Source organism: Vigna unguiculata, chromosome 6 (assembly GCF_037176805.1).
Source record: "Vigna unguiculata cultivar grain cowpea cultivar isolate G323 ecotype 2 chromosome 6, ASM3717680v1, whole genome shotgun sequence".
Lineage (NCBI taxonomy): Eukaryota > Viridiplantae > Streptophyta > Magnoliopsida > Fabales > Fabaceae > Vigna > Vigna unguiculata.
Window position 1 is genome coordinate 48,101,368 of NC_140797.1, and position 21,395 is coordinate 48,122,762.

Below are 21,395 nucleotides of genomic sequence, written 5' to 3' on the forward strand. Positions count from 1 at the left end.
ATAAAATTTAAAACGATAACTCTTTCACCAGATCATAAAGTTTACAAAATCCATAGTATAATGTCCAAAAGACCAACAATTATAAAAAAATAACATCTTTTTAACTAAAAGTTCTACCAAAAATTCTCACTGCAAACACCTCAAGGGTATTCGTAGCACCGTCTTCACCATACAAGTCGAGCAGAATGAATTAAGTATCTCCTGAACGGCACTGTCTTTTCCTTGTTTTTTCTTCTTCTGTGGAGTGTGGTAACACAGCAATCTAAATTGTGATGTTTTATTTTTCCAGCTTCTTCAAAGTAATGAATTGGTCACCAAGTTGAGCCGCAAGGGCAGCTTCGGTATCAGGTGCCAAAGCTTTAAAATAATGCTTGGTGAGGTTAAGCTTAGACAGGATCTCCAAAGCCTTGACATAAAACTTTTGTACCTCGCTCCGCCTTGCCGCTTTACTTGGCAAATTAGTTGCTAATTCTTTCATTAAATGAGAAAGTTTATCCAAACTGTTTTTAAGAATCTTTTTCGATGCATTCTGTTCATCACTGTTGCCTGACGTCAGCGACTTCATTATTTCCATTACCAAATCAAGAGCCTCCACTCGTCGAAAATCTGACTTGGCACTTCCACACCTCTCCAAAATAAAGCCAAATACAGCATGTCCAATCCATGGTCGTCTTCGAAATATTTCTTTCAAAAACCCAGATTTGATTTGAGATTTCTTATTTTCAAAATACCCCACTAATACGTCGCGGAAAATTTGAATAATCTTCTCCAATTCAGACTGAGAGAAATTTCTTGAATCAATAATTTTCAAAATCCAGAAGGTCGAGGTTTGGGCAAGAGACGAAACCATTTTTTGTCTGTTCAAGGCAGCTGATTGCTTTGACTTCTGTCTTTTAAACGGTTTTGAAGCTAGTTTTAGACTTTTTTCCAACAGAGATTCAAGAGTGGATAAATGGACACCATCACCTCTTGGATAATCCTTTGCTTTAAATATTTGCTTTTGTAATATTCCCCATATACGCTGTCCAAGCTGCTCACTAACTTCTGCTGTGTGAGGGTTAACAAAAGCCTGAGCCAAATTTGAGTAGACCATAAGAACCTGAGGCTTACCTGTAGAGTAGCAAAACACCATGAGCAATTGAGCAATACACTAGACGAAGGAAACGTTAAAAGCTTGTCAGAAAATCATGTCAATACCACGTTAGTATTGCAATAAATCAGAAACTGTTGAACCTCCACAAAGTTAACATGAGAATAGTAGTGCTCTAAGAATAAAGCTAACCCAGCGATAAATACTATAAGCAATGTATTCTTACCTGGATTTTCATGAAGGAAAATTTCCAACAATGAAAGGATTCGAAGTTTGAACAACACAAGCTGGGAATGGGCAGTTTCACCTCCAGCATGATTTTTCTTTTCTTTGAATATCTGGGCAAGATATGTATCAATCCTGAACATAGCATCATCATCCATCCCACTATCAGAATCATCAGAAGCTTCAGAATGGCCATGATCAGCCTCCTCCACCTCAACTACTGACTCAGAGTCATCTGTCTGCCCATCACTCTCACCTGTTTCACCTGTCTCAGCTTGGTCAATTTCATCTTCAATATTGATAAAGTCGTCATCATCCTCATCATCATCTGAGACACTCGCTGTATCTGGATGTCTAGCAGGCTTTAGCTGTTTCTTAATGACTCGCAACATTCGCATCAGTCCATCATCAGTGATATCACCACAAAAATATTTAAATACCTACACATAGAGCCGTGTTAGATAAAATGAAAAACAGTAGATAAGACATGATATCTAGGTCAAATTTAAATTACAAGTCCAGCCCTACTAAGACATGACATTTTCTTCCAACAAATCTCTAAAGTACACTGCACAATTGTCAATCCATCTAAAACAAATCTACATAACATGTTCGAAACTCATACCCCAACCAAGATTGCATTCATTATACTGGCTAGCATGTCCATATCATCGATTCAAGATCTCAATCAACAGACAGTTCAAGAATCATAACTCGCATAAACAAGGTGAAAAAATTCGTCGAGGCTTGCAAATGCTGGTTTTAGATATGATAGTTGTTGCATAGTGTAAGGAAAAAAACAAAGAAATCTAGAGGAAGCTACATCAATCACCCACAAATCAAGACGGTGTCTGAAATTCAAGAAATGAGTTGGGAATGGGGCATTCTGGTTTTGGCTCCTAGTAGAATACAACAGTATTCCACCCGCCCTTAAAATGGAATAGGTGCTTTAAACATACCATGCCTCCATGAAACCAGTACAACTACAGTGTCATGCAGGATCCATAAAGCCCATATAAAGAATTACTTCCAACCATAGAAATCTAGTAACATTTCATTTAAACTCAACAAAATAAAAAATAAATAAGACATGCCAGTTGGAGAAGTAATGACTCGTTTCACTGTAGCAGCTGATTATGTTAAGATAAATTGGAAGGGATTTTTTTACAAGGTGTTAAAATTGGGGAGAAGTTTGACCACATACTTTCCATTTTTAATGGAATGTCTTAACATCTGAACTGTCCAATAAAAAACAAAATCAAGAATCATTGATCCCCAAACATGAAATTTACACTTTCTGCATATAGTCTTGTTATTCTGATATACTGAATGTACAATTGTGAAGTTGTAAAAGATAATTTTCTTTGTTTCGTAATCATTTCAATGAAAGTTGTAAAAGATAAACACAACATATTTCATCATAACCTGTTCTATGGAAGATCGCATAGGAGCTGATGATTGTGGAAGCAGAGAGAGTAATGTATCTACAAGAACATCCATCAGTTCGGGAGCATCATCAACCTCCACATCTTCTTCTCCAGAGGACTCGGGAAGATCAGAACCAGAAAATGCCTTCTTACAACAAATAACGAGTTCAGATGCAGCTTCAGCGTACTCCCCTGGACAAAGAAGTACTTGCAGAAGTAGCTGGATGAGCAAGTATCTCAGTGCATGTAATTTATTAGCATCAGTGTTACAATCATGGCTCCGTTCCTGATTACCATTACCACAATATAAAAGGGAAGAATATAATTAATATGTATATATATACAAAAATTATTTCATCGTAAAAATACTGAAGCACAGACAGTCCAACATGCTTGTATTCATCCTCCTAATACTTCATAACTACAGTACAAATTGGAAACGTAAACGCATTTAATATATTCAAAACATAATGATAAGCAATACTTTCTTGATTTGGAGAATAACAAGATAATCAGACTATCAAACATAATACATATGGAGGTCAAAGATTACACAAGAATATATATATATATATATATATATATATATATATATATATATATATATATATATATATATAAATATATATTTATATATATATGTGTGTGTGTGTGCAAATGCCACATAAAAATTACCACAATATCTACGGTGTACCATCATCACCCACTTATTTTTCCTATTTCCGTTTTGTTGAACAGATTCAACAATTTTTTCATCCTCACCATGTAAATTGCAAGGAATATATTAGCACTTCTATCTTTCATATTCCTAACTTACTAACAATAAACACAACAAACTACACTTTGTGCTAATCTGCCCAGAGACACTAAGAAGCTAAATATACCAGATCTTGGGAAACAATCATACAAGTATAAAAGAAAAAATCTAAGAATAATGCCTTAGATATTCTAAAACAATCATACAAGCCCAAAATACAGGGATGGTAGGGGGACATACACAAGGAAAAACAACTTACAACAAACCGGAAAAACAACTTACAACAAACCACCCTCCTATTCAACTTGAAGATTTCGTGGATTCTTACACATGGGACAATACTCCCTAGCAAATGGAACTACCTAGCTTTCATCATAGTGAAGAAAAATTACATCGTCTAAGCATCAATAGGTCACAAGATTCATTACCTCTCTGGACAATCTTGCTTCCACTGCCTGCAAACTTTTTACTGCCTTTTGATCTGCATCATCTAAAGACCGGAAGAGGGAAACAGAAGGAATGTTGCAAAAGGTGCCAAAGAATTTCATGAAGTATGAACCAAGATCATTTGGCTCAGTGCTATTAGCCAAAGGACGAGAACCCTCCCCTTTCTGAGCATTTGCTAATAACAATTGTAGCTGGTCTATACACATCTTGCAGAGAGAATTCGATGTGGGGGATTTTGGCCATCTGAATTTCTCCTGTAACTCAAATGACGTTACCTCAGAACCAAGAGAGGCGGTGAATAGACCCTGAACAGCCAGAAACTTCATGATTTCTTTCTGTACTCGGAACTTCTCTTCATCATCTAGCTTCAAGAATTTTAAAATACTTGGAAGGGATTCTATAACCCAACTCTTCAAAAATTCAGAATTCCCATTGGACCTGGGAGAATCCTTATCCTCAATAGATCCTATTTCAGAATTTTCATCTGTGGTTTGACTCTGATCTGAAGGTTCCTCCACAGCATTACCTTCATCCACAAACAGGTTAATTAAGTTCTGAACAAAGAGCATGCAACCAGGTTCAGTTTTGAACTGTGACATAAAATCTTTAACATGTTTAGTTCTTGTTGCACGGTCAAATTTTCCACTGCTGTGCTTCTGAATAGCCACTATAACAGCAACTCTTCTGACATCGTCATCCCCCACCCAATCTGACAACTGTTTAAGAAAATGCTGAGCTACTTTAAACAGCCATGTGTTCTTTGCAGACAGTGCGTCTACCATGCACTGAACAACTTTATAAGACAGAACAACTGGAAGTAAAGACGCAGGCAACTTTTGGAGCAGAAGAAAGAGAACATCAAAGGCTAAGTGCTTCCGGTCATGAGATGACATGAGAAGGGATCCTTCAATAATTATTTCACAAAAAGACCGAAGATTCCTCGCAATCTCTTCATCAGAAGAGCTAGATTTTCGGCTCTTTTTGTGTTTCTTCAATGAATTTGAAGCTGATGCTGCATCTTCTATTTGCAAAATAGTATTAGGTAAAAGAATATTTATCAAAACTGGCCAGACACTATGAACCCGAGGTTGACAAAATGTTGATTCCTGCCAAATTCGGAAAATAAGTTAGAAATTCTTTCTATTACTTCATCCAGAACAGTATCGGCCACACATTAGTGAATTTACATAATCTACCTTCAAGCAATTACTTAGGGAGGACAGGTGATCAGCAGAGAAAAGCTCGCTAGAGTTGAATGGATTTGGCAATAATTTGCCAAACAAGGAGCTGTCAATACAAATCTTCTCTCTAACTTTTAAAGCAAGGAACAAAGCATCAGGATTTCCTACTTCTATAGCAGCTTCAAACCACTCATGTAGCCCTGGAGCTTCAAGAACATGATTCACCACGGCTTCAACGGGCAACTACAATAATAAAGTAAGTAATAAGCAATAGCCTGTAGCAGTGTAAAGTGAGTTTCAGAATAACACGCAAGTGCTGTGGCAATTAGTCAAATAAAACACTGCATAAAAAATGACCCATGAGAGAATTTCAAGGTTCAGCAGATGACCCGATCAGAAAATGATCTAATTGTAGCATAGACACTTCCAACAACGCAAGTGGTTTTGCACGTGCCTATGAGGACCTATGCAGTTGCATGTACGCATACAAGGATATGCTAAGAGTAGAAATGTTTGTGAATCATATAATAGCATCAAAAGGAGAATAATAATAGCCTGAGATCCAGAAGAAATTGCAGAATATCACACACAAGATCCAAGAATATGACATAAAATGCGCAAGTAATTTAGTCCTAGAATGCACCAAAATATCCCATAAGTCAAAAGGCTACTTTCACATTATTACAGCTATACTTACTAGGAAACAGGCAATGGCTATAGAAAATCTCTCCCACACATAGTTTTACACATGTATATGGGTGGATGGAAAAATCTTTTTGTTGAATGTAAGTAAAGAATGATCATGTCAGGACTAATTGAAACCCGAGTCAATCAAAAACATATTCATTTTATAGGCAAAACTCTCAAGATTTTTATTTACAAACCTTGTCAACCACGTCCAATATTATCAAAACAGCAGGCTCTTGCAAGTATCGCTTTTTATTTGCAAGAGAGATAAGTACAGTGATAAATTCTCTTATGCAAGGAGTGTTTTTATCTATATTCCACTCCATTGTAAGTCTTCCTGATCGTGCCAGAGCTCCATAAGCAAATAAGCGCCCCAATAGACAATCTTTTGCTTCCTGAAATTTCACAAGGAGTATGCAAATATAGCACTTATCATGCTGACTAACGATCTAAAACAAAATAACCAAGCCACTGATTTCTTACCTGACCCTTCATTGATGAAGTTACTTCCAGCAAATTGACTACAAGTTTAAGGAATGATTCAATCTTAATGTTATGAACAGTGCCAGCTAAAACAGTTAAGCCTAATGCAAAGCCTTGTCGCGCACACTGAAAAGGAAATAAAAGTGTTATTTTAGCAAAAGATCAGCAAGCAACTTCCAGCGTAAACGAACAGAATTTACTTATTCCAGCAAAAACCTATACAATCAACATCAAGATAAAAATTAAACGTGATCAGCAAAATTTTCCTGGCACAATTCAGAGAGAGAGAGAGACGATTATCAAATATCGTGAGATCTCTTTCTAAATAAAAGTTGCAACAAAATGCTTTATGATCCATGCTAACATCATATAAACGGCATTTCAAATATAAAAAGCGTGAATATCCATCCATGCTTCTTTCATTTAAAAGTTTAAAACATAGTCTTCTTCGAACCAGTTTAACAGAAAGTTTACCACCTCAAGGGAAGAAAACATGACAAAATCGGGTACCAAATAAATCATGAAAACATAAAGCATATTCGAACATTTTAAATAAAAGAAAGCTAGTTCCAACACTCCAATACCCAAAAAAGAGCAATATTACACAATACCACAAACCTCTCTGGACGAAGAAACACCGCGAATGAGCCTACGAACAGCGTATCTCACAGATGGAGCACAGTTATCCAATCCATCGTCTTTCTCCGCTTCCAACTTGAATCCACCCTCGCCATTCTCCTTCTCCTCACGCGCATCATAGGCGCTCTGAACCGCCTTCAACTCCGTCACCATTTGTTTTGCAGCGGCTTCCCTCGCCGCCTCGGACGCCGCCGCGAGGTCCTTGAATACACCAATGTGAAACTCAGGGAGAGCGCCGCCGGCGGTACTAGGAACTGGTTTGGATTCAGACGCTACCAGCTTGGGTTGCGGTTGTGATGACGTACGGTGCCGCTCTTTGTCCAAGGCTTTGCGCTTCTTCTTCCTCTCCATTGGCATGACTGAAGTTTCTTGCTGGCCATCACCGGAGACGGCAGTGCTCTTGGATTTCTTGTTGAGCGGTTTGGGAGAATCGTCGGTGGCGAGGGTTTGTTCCTCGGCAACGGAGCTCCTCTTCTTACTGCTACTACCCATTGGTTTTGCGGCGGAAGACGGCGTCGTTCGGGGGTTTAGGTTAGGGTTAGGTTCCGCTTCGATTCTTAAACCTCTCACACTCACACTCGCTTCTCTGCCAGCAAAGCTAACAATATTGAAGTATAGACTTTCTGTCATGTCGGACTCTTAATATTTATTTCTTTATTTCGAAATACTCCTTTTATTTTTATGGAATTTGTTTGCAAAAATATAAAATATTAATATTTGAAAAGTATGTAGAGAATATAACTGTATTTATTTAATTACAGTACATTTTATTAGGAAATGCAATGTCTTACACTCGTCCTCTACCTAGTTTTATTTTTCTTTTCAAAATTAAACCAGAATTCATGTGTACTCATAATAAATAAATATAAATAATATAAATTATTTTATATTTTAATTTTATAATAGAACACTTTTTTCAATATATAAAATACATGTATATTTATAATGAATTATTTTAATTATAATATAGAGTTTTTGAACCATTGTCAATTTAGAAAAGTAAGCTGAATTTTTTAAAAACTAATTAAAAGGGACCGTGTAAATAGAGTTGAAAGAAGAAAGTCTAACATCTAAGAGATTTTCTCTAGTTACATGTATACCATGTGAAATTACAACTTTAAAAACAAAAATTAAGTGTGTTTGATCGAGTGTGATAAAAAATATTATGGTATAATTATTTATTTGGTCTCTCAATTTCTTGAGTTGGTTAAATTTGATTTTCGAAATTTTAGAAGATTCACTTTAGTCTCAAAATTTTTGGAAGATTCAATTTGACACTCTTATTTTTTTAAAGTGGTTCAGTTTAGTATCTCCTTTATATTTCAGTTAATATCATTTGCATAATAGTGAGTTGTCACTATGCAATAAAAACGTGGATGAAATTGCTAATTTGGTTGATTTGTTTGTTGGATGTAGTTAACATCATTTTAGTTTCTCTATGGATGTTTCATTGATCAAGTGTATAAGTGTATTCAGTATAGTATTAAGATTAGTTGTTTAATTTGTTGCATAGTAATAAATCACCAAGATATAAACGACAAAGACAAATAACGGAAAATACTAAACTGATTTACTCTAAAAGATAAAGATAACAAATTGAATCTTCCAAAAATTTAGAGACCAAATTGAACAAATTAAAAAAATTAGAATAGTAAATCAATGATTATTAAAATTTTATTTATTTGAAGTCTCATTTTCTAATTTATAATAAACAGACACATTTAAAAAAATAAGAGAGAATAAAAAAAAGTCACTGGCGTTGGGCAAAATAACAAGTTACCCCTCATTTTTTTCTTGTAAATATGTATTTGCACATCTTGACAAACCAAATCAACTTAGCACTATGAAAAAGAAAAAAAAAAGTGTGAAATGCAATCGGTCTATCAAAACTAGAAAACCAAATATTTTCTTTTGAATTACATGTTTAAAATTTAAAAGAGAAAGAGCAAGGATAGATCAGCATATTATAATTCTTGTTTTCCTTTTCATTTAAAACAAACGTATATAAATATGTACATATTAATTCTCATCCTTATATCCAATAAAAAAAAATAGATGTTATTACACATACTAATATTCAATTAATGCAAAAAAATTCCATCAAAACTAAAAACAAATAGATTTAAACAATATTCGCAAAAGATAAATTTATTTTCCATTCCTACTTATATTTTTAAAATGCATACCAAAATTGATATATTTACCTTAAATTTTTACCTTAAAATCTTAATTTATTTCAAAAAAGTTGTAAAATAAGAATATTTTTTAAAAAGTGTCTGAGTATTTTTTAAGATTTTATGTTAAAAATAAAATAAATATTATTATTTTAAATTATGAAATGGATATTTTTGATTTAAAGATGTCGAAATAATATCACCCTTATATAATATATTTTTTTTGCTTTTCATATAAAACAAGGCAGGAACTTGACCATGTTATCTTTTAAATTAAATTTTATTATATTGTAATTATTATTATTATTATTATTATTATTTATGTAAACCAGTATTGGAAAATAAAACATCTTTTCTCTCTTCTTCATTTATAGATGGAGAGATAATAAAATATATAAAGGATGAGAAAGTAAAAATGTACACTCTTTCACACGTAGATATGTTATTAGGATATGAATAATAGTTCCTTTATATCTTATTCGCTTAATAAAGATCCGTCTCGTATCTATATTTATATAGATACTCATTATGTGAATATTTGCATATTTTTTAAATATCTATAGATATCCACCGCAAATATTTACAAAACAAAATTTTAATATTTAACCATATAGCTAAGTGTAAATTTTAGTGATTGTAACTAAGTATAAGTATAGGTGGGACCATAAATACATGTAAGACTATATTATTTCTTTTAATGTATATGAGACTCTAGTTATTTAAAGATTTTATTTTAGTTTTTTTTTTTTTATATTACTTAACTGTAGAAAAGTAAATGCAATTCTACAATAAGTGATTAAATATTAGAAATTATAGTATGGTAACAACTTCCTCAATATTTGTTCCATGTGGAGAAAACGTAGGAAAAAAAATGAATGAAAAATAAATATAAATGTAGAATGCAATTTATAATAAATTATAGCAACTGTTTTATAAAAAGTTGTTGGTAATTATCTCAATGTTATAATAGATCACATAACTCCTGTTCTTGCATAGTCGAATGTCTCTCAATAGTTTTTGGTTTTCCTACACTACTTCAGGAGATCTGATCTACTTGCTATATTTTTTATTTTCTCGGAGGGTACTTGCACTCAGCAACCATCACTCACTCCATAATTATCATTATATAAGTTAATAAGGTTTAACATCCTAATCACGTTATTTGTTGGTTGATCGACACCACCGTTCTCAGTTCTCTCAGCCCGTTGTTAGAATGCTGCGAAACTACCCTTGACTTTATATGAAATGTTTTCGGCCCGAGAATGAATAATTCTTGGTTTTACGATATTCAGTCATATTTTGTAGCTCTCATAATGATCTAAAAAAATATATAAAAATTTGAAATCTTTAATTATTTTTTAAAATACACTAATTTATATCATTATTCATATAGTATTGATTTATATAATAGTTAAAAACATGTCAAGTTAGGAAAAGGTAGTAGTATTTTTATTAATTAGGAAAGTCTAGAATCATCTGATGAATAAAATGTTGCATTTAATTTTTAGAGAGGAAAACTTAATTTTGTCTCAAACATAAAATAAACACCTTAAAACGAGTAAAGTAAAATATTAAAATCACACTACATATTTGTGTACTACAACAATCAACTTTGAAAATAAGAAAGAAACATTTATACATATGAATAATTATAATATACACAAATGCGTATAAACAGAAAAAAAAATATGGAAAAATGTAATGATTGGTGAAAGTAAAGAGAATGATATGTTCATATTGTTTTGCTAACTCTACACACTAAAAATGGCTAGAAAAGTCACACACAACATACTAACATGTCAGTGTGATACTGCAGCGGTACTCCCTCATAATTCCAATTGCTTTTAGCACTAATACTTCGATACAATTTAATTGATCAAGTGCTACTAAAACTCCCATAACTCAGATATTACAAAATTGAAATTGAATGATTGTCGGAAATATAACCTTTATCATGGTACAATAATTGTCTCATTCATCATGATTACACCTCAGATTCTGAATAAATTTTAGTAAGCATTGTAGAGATGCAGACGTTACTAGATATCTGCCCCAGTGACCGATACAGTTTGGCTTCGTCAGTGGAGGCAAAGTACACGAGAAGGCAAAACTTTGAATATCGTCATTCAAATAGCAAGTACAGTACTACATATTGGAAAGGCCTCAAGGTAAAAAAAATGAACTCCAACCTTTAGTACAAAAATAAGTGATCTTATATGATATGCTAAATGAGAAAAAGATGATTGATCTCTCTAACTTATGATCTAAACAATACATCAGAATGTAGTGGGAAGAAAACCCTTCCTCGCCTCACTTCTTGACCTCCTCATACTCTGCCTCTGGAGCCTGGTCCCCACCCTGTGAACCACCGGCTGAGGAACCGCCACTAGAACCACCTGACATGTGCTCCCCAATTTTGGATACAGCTTTGTTTGCAGCGTCAAGCTTAGACTTAATTTCATCAACATTATCCCCAGACATAGCCTTTCTCAAATCCGAAACTGCATCCTCGATTTCTTTGGCCACTTCACTGGGAATCTTCTCTCTGTATTCCCCTAAACTCTTCTCAATGCTATATATGGTAGTGTCAGCACTATTTCTAATGTCAATAAGAGCCTTTCTTTCTTGGTCTTTCTGGGCGTGCAATTCTGCTTCTTTGACCATCTTTTCAATCTCATCTTCCGAAAGTCCGCCAGAAGACCGAATGGTGATTTGTTGTTCTTTCCCAGTAGACTTGTCTTTGGCAGAGACGGTAACAATTCCATTGGCATCAATGTCAAACGTGACCTCAATCTGAGGAAGACCTCTGGGAGCAGGAGGAATACCAACAAGGTCAAATTCTCCAAGCGTTTTGTTGTCTGCAGCCATTTCACGCTCACCTTGTAGCACCTTGATACCTACCTGAGTTTGATTGTCGGCTGCAGTTGAAAAGACCTGAAACAATGATGCAATTCAGAAAAGATTCAACAACATAGCAATAATTAATACTACAAAGTAGAAAAGCCTGTTATTTAAACCTAAACTGTGTATATATTGCAGTAGATACACAATACTTCATGGGGAACTTTAATTAAACAATATTTCATCAACCTTGACTGTATATATTGACTGTATTGTACGATTTCAATGTTAAATTAGAACGAATTTTCTTAATCAATCGTTAGTAGCATTAAGGATTACCTGACTCTTCTTAGTTGGAATAGTTGTGTTGCGATTGATCAACCTAGTAAAGATACCACCCAAAGTCTCGATACCCAGAGAAAGCGGAGTTACATCCAGGAGCAGTAGCTCTTTAACGTCTCCACGTAGGATACCACCTTGGATTGCCGCCCCCATGGCAACTGCCTCATCAGGATTTACTCCTTTGCTAGGAGACTTTCCAAAGATATCTGAAACCACCTCTTGGACTTTGGGTACCCTAGTCATCCCTCCGACAAGAAGAACCTCATCAACATCCTTGACAGAGATGTTAGCATCCTTCACACAGCTTTTGCATGGTGCCTTGGTCCTTTCGATCAAGTGATTTACCAAGGCCTCAAACTTAGATCTAGTCAATGTTATGTTCAGATGCTTAGCACCAGAAGCATCAGCAGTAATGAAAGGCAGGTTGATCTCAGTTTGAGATGTTGAAGACAGCTCTATCTTAGCTTTCTCAGCAGCTTCACGAAGCCTCTGCAGTGCAAGCCTGTCCTTTGAAAGGTCAATACTCTCGGTTCTTTTAAATTCGTTCACCAGAAAATCCAACAAGGCATTGTCAAAATCCTCTCCTCCCAAGAAAGTGTCACCATTTGTTGCTTTCACCTTAATGAGAAGATATTGTTAGTACAATCTCGTCCTATTATTAATTTTGACAGGTTAAGAAGGAATGAAAGACGCAGAAGAAACAAATCAACATACCTCAAACACGCCATTCGAAATTTCTAAGATGGATACATCAAACGTTCCACCTCCAAGGTCAAAAACGGCAATGAGACCCTCCTTGTTGTTCATTCCATATGAAAGTGCTGCAGCAGTGGGTTCATTGATAATTCTCTGCACATCAAGACCTGCAATTCTACCAGCATCTTTTGTAGCCTGCCTCTGAGCATCATTGAAATAAGCCGGTACAGTAATTACCGCCTTCGAAACTGACTTCCCAAGATAAGCTTCTGCAGTTTCCTTCATCTTGGTGAGAACAAAAGCACCAATTTGGCTAGGAGAGTACTGTTGTCCATTAGCCTCAACCCACGCATCACCATTTGGAGCCTTAACAATCTTGTACGGAACCATTTTCATCTCCTTTTGTGTTTGAGGATCATCAAAGCGTCTACCGATCAAACGCTTGGTACCAAAAACAGTGTTTGTCGGGTTAGTAACAGCTTGACGTTTGGCTGGGGTACCAACAAGCAGCTCCCCTTTCTGGTTAAAAGCAACCACAGATGGTGTCGTTCTAGCACCCTCAGAATTCTCAATAACTTTGGGGTTCTGAAAAGATATATCTTGAGTCAGCACAAATAACATATATACACGAACAAACAATCCAAAAGTGAACAAACAATCCAAAAGTGAACACGAATTATTGTTACCTTTCCTTCCATGACGGAAACACATGAATTGGTTGTACCTAAATCAATACCAATGACATCATTTCCCGCAGGTCTTGAACTGTAATGAAGATGAAAAATCACAGTGAGTAATTTTGATCAACACCTGATGAGGATTATTACAAAACCATAACAACAAATCCCACCTGAATGGTCGAGCCAAAGAAGACCACTTGTGAGCTACATATGCTGGCTTAGCGCTTCCCGTCAACTGCACAAAAAAGCGAAAGTAAGAAAAATCTTCCACCAAAACTACAGTTGTCACATATTATTCATAACACAACTCAAAAATGGGCAACGGCATAAAAACAACAACAAGAACCCGAGTACTTCTTTGAGTACCCAAAAGTCGAAAAAAAATGGAGACGAGGTTTCAGGTTAGATGTAGAATAAAGCAATTAAAGAATTGCTAGAAAAGCAGGCCATGATTCATGAAAAACAAAATTAAAACTGATAAAAGCAGTATCATCGAGCAGCTGCGAAGTCCACCAAAACTGATAACTGCTTATATAACCCGTATACAAGTTTGGCATAAAAGTCACATTCATGACACAGTTTCTGAATATTAAAATTCAAGGATCTACACCATAAGGACAGGTGAGCTATATTCCTGTTTATGTTTTTCTTAACCATAAGTTTGTTCGCAGCGACACATCGATATCCAACAGCCAGGACAACACTAGATAAAGAATTAGAATAACGAAAAATAGCAATCTAAAAGTCTAAACAATTTGAGCCAAAACCTGATGAAAATCAACAAATAGATGGTTCAAAACGAATTATGAGAAACAGAAATAGTTAAGGCCTATATGGATCAAATCGGTAAAACCAGGTAACATGGAGCAACCATCACAACAAGTAATCATATAAATAATGAAAAGAAGGAGGCATGGAAGAGGTGAAGGTGCTACCGAGCGATAAGCAGAGAAGGTGGCGGAGGCGACATCACGGCGGCGGAGAGAGCGAAGCACGGCAGCCATAGCCAGGAGGGGAGATTGATCAGGACGAAATGGAAGATACGGGAAGGTGGGGAGATGTGTTTTTATATCTTTGAGAATAAGGGTTTAGGGTTTTGGTCCTTGTAATAGCAAAAGAAAAGAAAACGGTGTCGGTTCCAGAGGAAGGTGGCAGATTATTCTAGTTCTTCTACTTTGAATGAGAGAGAAACTCAGACTAGGAAGGTTCTAGATGATCACCCCAAACGGTGTCGTCACGGGTGTTTGGTTGGGTTATGTGGCACGTAGGACTACCACGCACACAACTGCTTCATTGGTTGGTACTATTTTCTTTTGACAATGTCATAATTCTATATTTAGGCAAAATGCAATGCAGTACTTGTTAATGATACAGTAAATATTAAAAATTTATATGTTCGCAATTTTAAATAGAGAATTTTTTTTCGTGCTATTTTTCGTACTTATAGGACTTAGGCCAGCCTGAATATTGCCAATTTTTTTTTTCTATTTTTTTCTTATAATATTGGCAATTTTGTTAAACTTCCTTTAAGAACGGTGCCTTTTTAAACTTCTTTTAGATAAGATATAGATCATAAAAATTAGCTATAATTTTATTATTTTATTGTTCAAGTAATTATAGTTTAATGAAAAAAATTATGGATGAAATGCACGAATTCACGAATTCGTCATTACTTGTGAAGTCAATTTAAGGAAAAAATTGAACTTGTTGGATTAAAGACATGCCTTACTTCAAATTATAAAAAAGTAATTAAGGATTATTTTAAAAGTAAACTATTTTAAGAACTCAAAAATGTAAATAAAAAATAAAAAGTTGAATTGTTGTGACCTGATGAATAAGTAACATCCAGGTTGAAAATATCCAAATACCTTGATATAGAAAATTATATGTTCTCTTTCTTATATTGTTCTCTCGTCTAACTCGTGATTAAGCCTTTGGAATAGTTTCCTTTTCTAAATTTATAACGTATTAAGCCTTTATCAGGTTTACCATTGATGACATAAAGCTCGAGTCACAAGACAAAGTAAACACTCAACCTTTTCTTTTCTTCAAACTCGAGTTATTATATTGTTCACTTGGAAAACCATTTATCCATCATATCAAGTTTTTGTGAGCCAAATTCATCAGACAAAATAAGAAAAAGGGGATAAAGAACTTCCGATCCAAGAAAATCGATACAGGAACAATTGTTTGATTGTTTCTGGTGAAAAAAAATACAAATTTATTGTGAAGAGCAGAAGAATAGTAATTACAACCCCGGGGAAGCAACTTGGCATGGTTCTGCATGATCTATCAGTGACAATTAATAAAAATTAAAAACTGTGCCGCTAACCAAAAAGAAAATTACACTGTACAAGTTTGAAATGTAGTCATGACAGAAAGTAATAGACCCACACATCCTCTTCTACACGTGGGGGAGGGGAACAATGAAAGAATATGCAACATACCTTGCTTTAATCACAATCTCCATTTTACACAACCTCAGAGAAGTCCGTGCCTCATGAGAATTTCATTTAGACTTCAGATGATTGTTTTACCGACAACAATTGTCAGTTTATTACGTTTCTTATGTATGTGTCCTTGAAAAGCAGCTGATAAAATTGCTTTCAAGCGAGGCATTCTGGGAAAACAGAAGTGAGTACTGATCGACATAAATGTTGTTCTTTCGTAGATAGCATGAACCATTAAATCCGCAGATAGCCCCCTCTGTCTTGATCTCCCATTCTCAATGATCTCCTCATCGATGGTTTCTTGTTCACTGACCAGTTTCTACTCAGAGCCCTCTTATTTCGCCATGCAGCAGCTATACGAGTATAAAGGGCCGGGAAAATGAAACAGAGCAGTACAAGAAATAGCATTGCAACGCAGAGTAAGATGACATTGCGAAAACCATCTTTTAGCTCTGGGGCATTTTGACCTGTCCATGGAACTCCTCCAACATTCATGCCAAAGACTGCAATCACAGTTCAAGAATAACAAAATCAAACCAGTACGGAATGGTCGTGGGACATTGATAACAAAAAGTTCATAACAAATATATTCCGATTAAGCATCAGTGGTTAATAAGAATGGACCATCATTGGACGGAGTGCTTATGAAGTTTCAGTGATACACCAGTAAAGATCAGTGCAAAAATCTTTTAACCTGTTTGGTTTCATGTTTACAAGCAAAAATTCACATCCAAACTGATTAATTAGCTTTTCCATCAAAGGCAAAATGGATGCGGGTTTTTATTAAAACTGAATGAATCTAAGCATGCAATTTGTTGTGGACTATGGACCATGATTGTGTACTTCTATAAACAAGTAAAAAGTGATGTGTAATCGTAAAGGAGAAAGGTTGCTTAAAATGTCGGATTAAGATGTGAGGTTAGAGAGAAGTGTTTGTTTCGTAGTGAAGTGAAAAATTAAGTTTTGCATGATGGCGGGACCAACTTACAACATTCTCAAAAAGGAAGTCTAACTCTAACTGAATCCTTGCAAGGTGAAACATTATCTGCACTTATATACTTTTTGGCATTATCTACCGTCAAAGTAAGATTTGAATTTTTCTCTCACAATAGTGTCCAATAAAGGGTTATAAAGGGTTAGGTACATGGATAACATGGTGAGTGACCCTTTTAATGGTTATAGAGAAGACTCTGATACTATTTTAGGTCTATATCAAGTCAACCTTACAAAACCAGTTTATATGGTGAAAATTGTCCCTTCTTATATACAATATTTTGGTGATAGATATGAGATTTAGGCTTTTCCAAACACATGTAAAGAGACAAGAAAAAGAAAGGAACTGGGTTGAGATGCTCTAACCTCCTGTTACTATCGACAAAGGGAGGAATATGATTGAAAGGAAAGAGAGATAATACAGCTTCCTGTTTATTTGCTCCGATTGCCAGCTGTCTAAACCGGCCTGAATTGCTGTGACACGATTTACTATAAACCCTACATTCTCCTTCATCCTCCTTAACCTTCCAATTAGTTCTTCAAGGGAGTTAAAGTCATCAGTGGCAAACCATTTTTTTGAAGAGCATTTTTCTTTGACTCGGAGATATACTTGCTCTCCATGGGCAATCACCTGAATGGAATTTAATAAAAACAAAACCAAAAGGAAGTTTAGTTCATACAAATAAAATTTGATTCGATAAATATGAGAACATATCAGATGGAGACAGTCAAGTCATTCCAATCATGGTAACAGTATTCATTGATGTAATTTATTACATATGCTGACAATCTGCTTTTTCCTTCTTCATTTTCCCCCCTAATACAATAAAGCAGAATCATTTTCCAGTAGCAATTATGGTTACATAAACCCTTGCTATTTTTCATTCTGAAAGTAAATTTAAGTAAGGAGTTAGAATTGTGGCAAAGGGAAGATGAACACCCTATTTTCCTCCATGCAGAATGAAAGACGTAACTATTTTTTTATACCTCCCCTCTTCCAGATCTATCTGCTTTTGCGAATTCAAAAGACACCCTTATTCTATCCTGATGGCATTGAATATACTATGATATGACGATGAAATCACAACTCTTATGTCTGGATCACAAAAACTAAGATGTTTAATTATTCATGATCCACTAATAGAATGGGTTTAAATAAGATTTATTTATAGCTTGATGCTTTCTACAAGAGGCAATGAACAGATGAGTGAAGAATCACCTGCAAGAGACGCTGCAAATTAATATGCAGTTTGGGGAATCTTCTGTCATCTAGCATTTGTTTCTTCAGAGCATAACCACCTACAATAAGCAGAATAATTGTTCCTTACTCAATTCTATAAAACCATTTCAAAGTATAGCACATCGAGGAAGTTGTCTAGAAGAAACTTCCAAAAAACATGTTGGAAGCAGAAATTTAAGTTTAATATAACCAGCTACACAAGAAATTACTTCCCTATTTTCACCTCTTGGGCAGGGAACGGTGGAGTAAACAATTAACAACTTAATGTCCATAAAAAAACAGTCACTTCCTGTCAAACACTATGCTCTAAAAGGTATCCACGTGGCGTCCTCCCCATTGCATAATAATGGGCAAAACATTTAAAGATACAAATAATTTGCCGAGCATATGATGACCTCAAACACAACACTTTAACAAAAGGAGGCACAAGGATGGATGTGTGCAAGGATGGCAATGCCATATTTTGGAGTCAAAATATATTAAGTGAGCCTTGAAATGTATGGACACACACACACACACACACATAGGTTTTGAAAAAATCAGTAATCATATTACCATTAACTAAATGTATGCCTAAATACTGAGAAAAAATATGAAGCAAATCTTTTGAACTCCACACAAAACTTGGTGAAATACATGGATTTCACACAAAAATAAAAAGTTTGTTATTCATTTCTCTTTCCCTGATAAATAGTTAGTAATGTGCTCCATCAGATTAATAATCCATTGAGATACATCCCCAATCCCAATGTAGTGGGTACTGGTACTACATGGACTTTACCCAAAAATAAAAAGTGTGTTGTTTACATTTCTCTTTACCTGATAATTAGTTAGTAAGTTTTCCGTTAGATTAATAATCCATTGAGATCAATGCAAGAATGAACAAGCCAACAATGAAAAGACTAGTGGTGCACCATATAAAACCTTTCCAAGGAGAAGCATCATTAAGATACTAGATAACGAAATCATTTAATTCAGTTAACAGACATGAAAAGAAAAACAATCAGAAAGAGGCCTTGGGGTAGCGCTTTTATTTGGCAACTTGGTCTCTTTCATCTTTTCTCATGCACAATTATAACAACTTGAATTTGTGTTTCCAATTTCATTGTCTAAAAACTAACAAAGAATTTTGGGTTATATTCACTTAATGTCATCGACAATTTTGTTGAATGAAATCAGAGGTAAAAATATCAAACAAATTAATCATCAGACACTTCAAAATGTCATCTGTTGGACAAATTTTGACCCTTCTATACTAGAATTGCCACAGAATATGTCTAAATTCACATCAGCATCTTTTTCGAGTCAGTTAAAAACTGAGGGATTCTTTCAGGATTCAAGAATAGCCCAAATTTGTAACTGGAACTCTGAAGGGTACTGAAAGTTTGAGAACAATCAGGGAGGGCGAGGCTGAGGAGGGTATCATAAAAATTACCTTTATCCAAGTCCAGCTCCACAGAGTCCAACTCCATCTCAAGCTTAGTCACAAGATCTTGAAGCTGATCTACATGTGTGTCAATTATGTGAACTACAAGATTTGAGACAGATCTGGGCACAGGGTTGTCAGCTTCCTCAGAGTGATTCATAGTCAATAAGAATTCAAGAACATGCTCTTTTATCACTATCCCCCCTCTTTCCTCCTGCTGACCTGTTAAAGAAGAGGAACTTTCAAGACTAGGAATCTCTGATAGAAGAGATTCACCCACGCGTGAGAAGCCTAACCTGGGAACACGTCCCAAGGACACGGTAATTACTGAATGTTCAGTAACTCTAGCAGCAATCCTAAATGTGAAGTCACTGGAGGGAGGACCAGGCGAATTAACACGGAAGACAAGTGCCCCATCTACATGTGCACAAAAGGGTCCGTTACTAACAAGTGCAAGAATGTCTTGGAGTTTCAATGGGGGGCAGAAAACACCAATCAAATCTTCTGCAGATTGTGACAACTTCTGATTTCCTTTTGGTAATTCCACATGGTACCAAGAAAACTCCTTCCCTCTACCTTCCCCTGACCCCAGATCCTTCTCTTCTTTCTGGAAAATGTCTGCTAGATCCCAATCCTTGTTATAAAAGTTCCCGGTGCCATCAAATATATAAGCTCTCTTCCTAACCAAGCCTGCAGGATAACCAGGGTAGACACGGCGATCCCTGAGAGGAACCCGTGCAGAAGTTTCACTGTCCTCGCCCAACCCATTCTCCATAACTCTATGCTGAGCTAGTTCCATGAACCTTCTGCAGCTACCCTGAATACCCTCCCAACAAATGAACAAAAAATGATAGGTACTAAACAACTTGATCCAGAACCCCCCAACTTACAGACTCAATTTTCCTATCTCATAAACATGACACTTCAAATCTCACGTCCTTTAGAACAACCTACAAGCGATGGATGCGTCGAAACCAAAGTCAACAGATACAACGCAATCCAATTAATTGATACAAATCCAAATTGGTTGGAAGTAAGGTACACCTACAATTGTATACAAAACATCCAACAACCCCCAATAGGTCGGTTCGCAATAATCTTCAAACAAAACCCACCAAGCTCACTACGAACCAAACCCTGAACCAAATTTGCAAACTTTCAGATTCTAGTCAATTCAGCAAAGTAACACAACCAAATCAAAAGAAAAAAATAAAAATAAAAATACACTGGAGAAGAAATGCATTACCTCGTTGAATGCCCAGATTATGAAACTAACGAATGAATTTCCAAAAGCCTCAAACGTTGAAACTGGCTAAAGCGAAAGCGACTCAGTATTGAAAAGTTCAAAGGGTTAAGGGAATTATTTATCCCTTTTCTTGGTAACGACAGATGGGATTTGAAAACCATAAACTAATTAACTAGTACCAGAATATGAATTGAAATGTAGAATAGTTGAGGTTCTTGGAAACTTCCCTTTTACTATAAAAATTCAATTCTTATCTGTCTTCGGTAGCAGTTATGAACTCCCAGATTTGGCATTCTTTTTAAAATTGAAAATTTGTGCAAACGCAAGATTAGTTTTTTATAGTTTATACCTTATTTTAGTATAATATGTTA

General features: G+C 35.4%; 3 protein-coding genes across 3 annotated transcripts; all 3 read right to left on the bottom strand.

Annotated features, from left to right (window-relative positions):
• Position 1: 1 nt before the first annotated feature.
• Positions 2-7,602, bottom strand: LOC114186928 (DNA polymerase V family). Its single transcript, XM_028075007.2, has 8 exons — positions 6,916-7,602; positions 6,298-6,423; positions 6,012-6,209; positions 5,143-5,370; positions 3,928-5,052; positions 2,741-3,028; positions 1,317-1,755; positions 2-1,110 (listed from the first exon to the last, which is right to left on the bottom strand). The coding sequence occupies exons 1-8, from the start codon at positions 7,564-7,566 to the stop codon at positions 278-280; spliced, it is 3,888 nt and encodes a 1,295-aa protein (XP_027930808.2). The 5' UTR covers positions 7,567-7,602; the 3' UTR covers positions 2-277.
• A 3,601-nt stretch (positions 7,603-11,203) lies between these two features.
• Positions 11,204-14,893, bottom strand: LOC114187741 (heat shock 70 kDa protein, mitochondrial). The gene is made up of 6 exons (XM_028076094.2): positions 14,605-14,893; positions 13,840-13,904; positions 13,676-13,754; positions 13,008-13,574; positions 12,291-12,911; positions 11,204-12,044 (listed from the first exon to the last, which is right to left on the bottom strand). The coding sequence occupies exons 1-6, from the start codon at positions 14,671-14,673 to the stop codon at positions 11,421-11,423; spliced, it is 2,025 nt and encodes a 674-aa protein (XP_027931895.1). The 5' UTR covers positions 14,674-14,893; the 3' UTR covers positions 11,204-11,420.
• Positions 14,894-15,802: 909 nt separating this feature from the next.
• LOC114188037 (Magnesium transporter CorA-like family protein) lies at positions 15,803-21,317 on the bottom strand. Its single transcript, XM_028076523.2, has 5 exons — positions 21,025-21,317; positions 19,788-20,915; positions 18,332-18,411; positions 17,479-17,743; positions 15,803-16,622 (listed from the first exon to the last, which is right to left on the bottom strand). Exons 2-5 carry the CDS (start codon positions 20,575-20,577, stop codon positions 16,354-16,356), a joined length of 1,404 nt encoding a protein of 467 aa, XP_027932324.1. The 5' UTR covers positions 20,578-20,915; positions 21,025-21,317; the 3' UTR covers positions 15,803-16,353.
• Between the last annotated feature and the right edge of the window lie 78 nt (positions 21,318-21,395).

Bases quoted from the DNA above. Each gene is read 5' to 3' on its own strand.
- LOC114187741 (XM_028076094.2), bottom strand. From the start codon at position 14,673: ATGGCTGCCGTGCTTCGCTCTCTCCGCCGCCGTGATGTCGCCTCCGCC. The intron at 13,905-14,604 runs GTAGCACCTTCA...TTTTTTGTGCAG, and splicing joins CCTTCTCTGCTTATCGCTCG to TTGACGGGAAGCGCTAAGCC. The intron at 13,575-13,675 runs GTAACAATAATT...ATATCTTTTCAG, and splicing joins TTTCCGTCATGGAAGGAAAG to AACCCCAAAGTTATTGAGAA.
- LOC114188037 (XM_028076523.2), bottom strand. From the start codon at position 20,577: ATGGAACTAGCTCAGCATAGAGTTATGGAGAATGGGTTGGGCGAGGAC. The intron at 17,744-18,331 runs GTGATTCTTCAC...AATTCCATTCAG, and splicing joins ATTTGCAGCGTCTCTTGCAG to GTGATTGCCCATGGAGAGCA. The intron at 16,623-17,478 runs GTTAGAGCATCT...CTGTGATTGCAG, and splicing joins TTTGTCGATAGTAACAGGAG to TCTTTGGCATGAATGTTGGA.
- LOC114186928 (XM_028075007.2), bottom strand. From the start codon at position 7,566: ATGACAGAAAGTCTATACTTCAATATTGTTAGCTTTGCTGGCAGAGAA. The intron at 5,371-6,011 runs GTTTGTAAATAA...TTATTATTGTAG, and splicing joins TATTGGACGTGGTTGACAAG to TTGCCCGTTGAAGCCGTGGT. The intron at 5,053-5,142 runs GTAGATTATGTA...CGAATTTGGCAG, and splicing joins CCCTAAGTAATTGCTTGAAG to GAATCAACATTTTGTCAACC.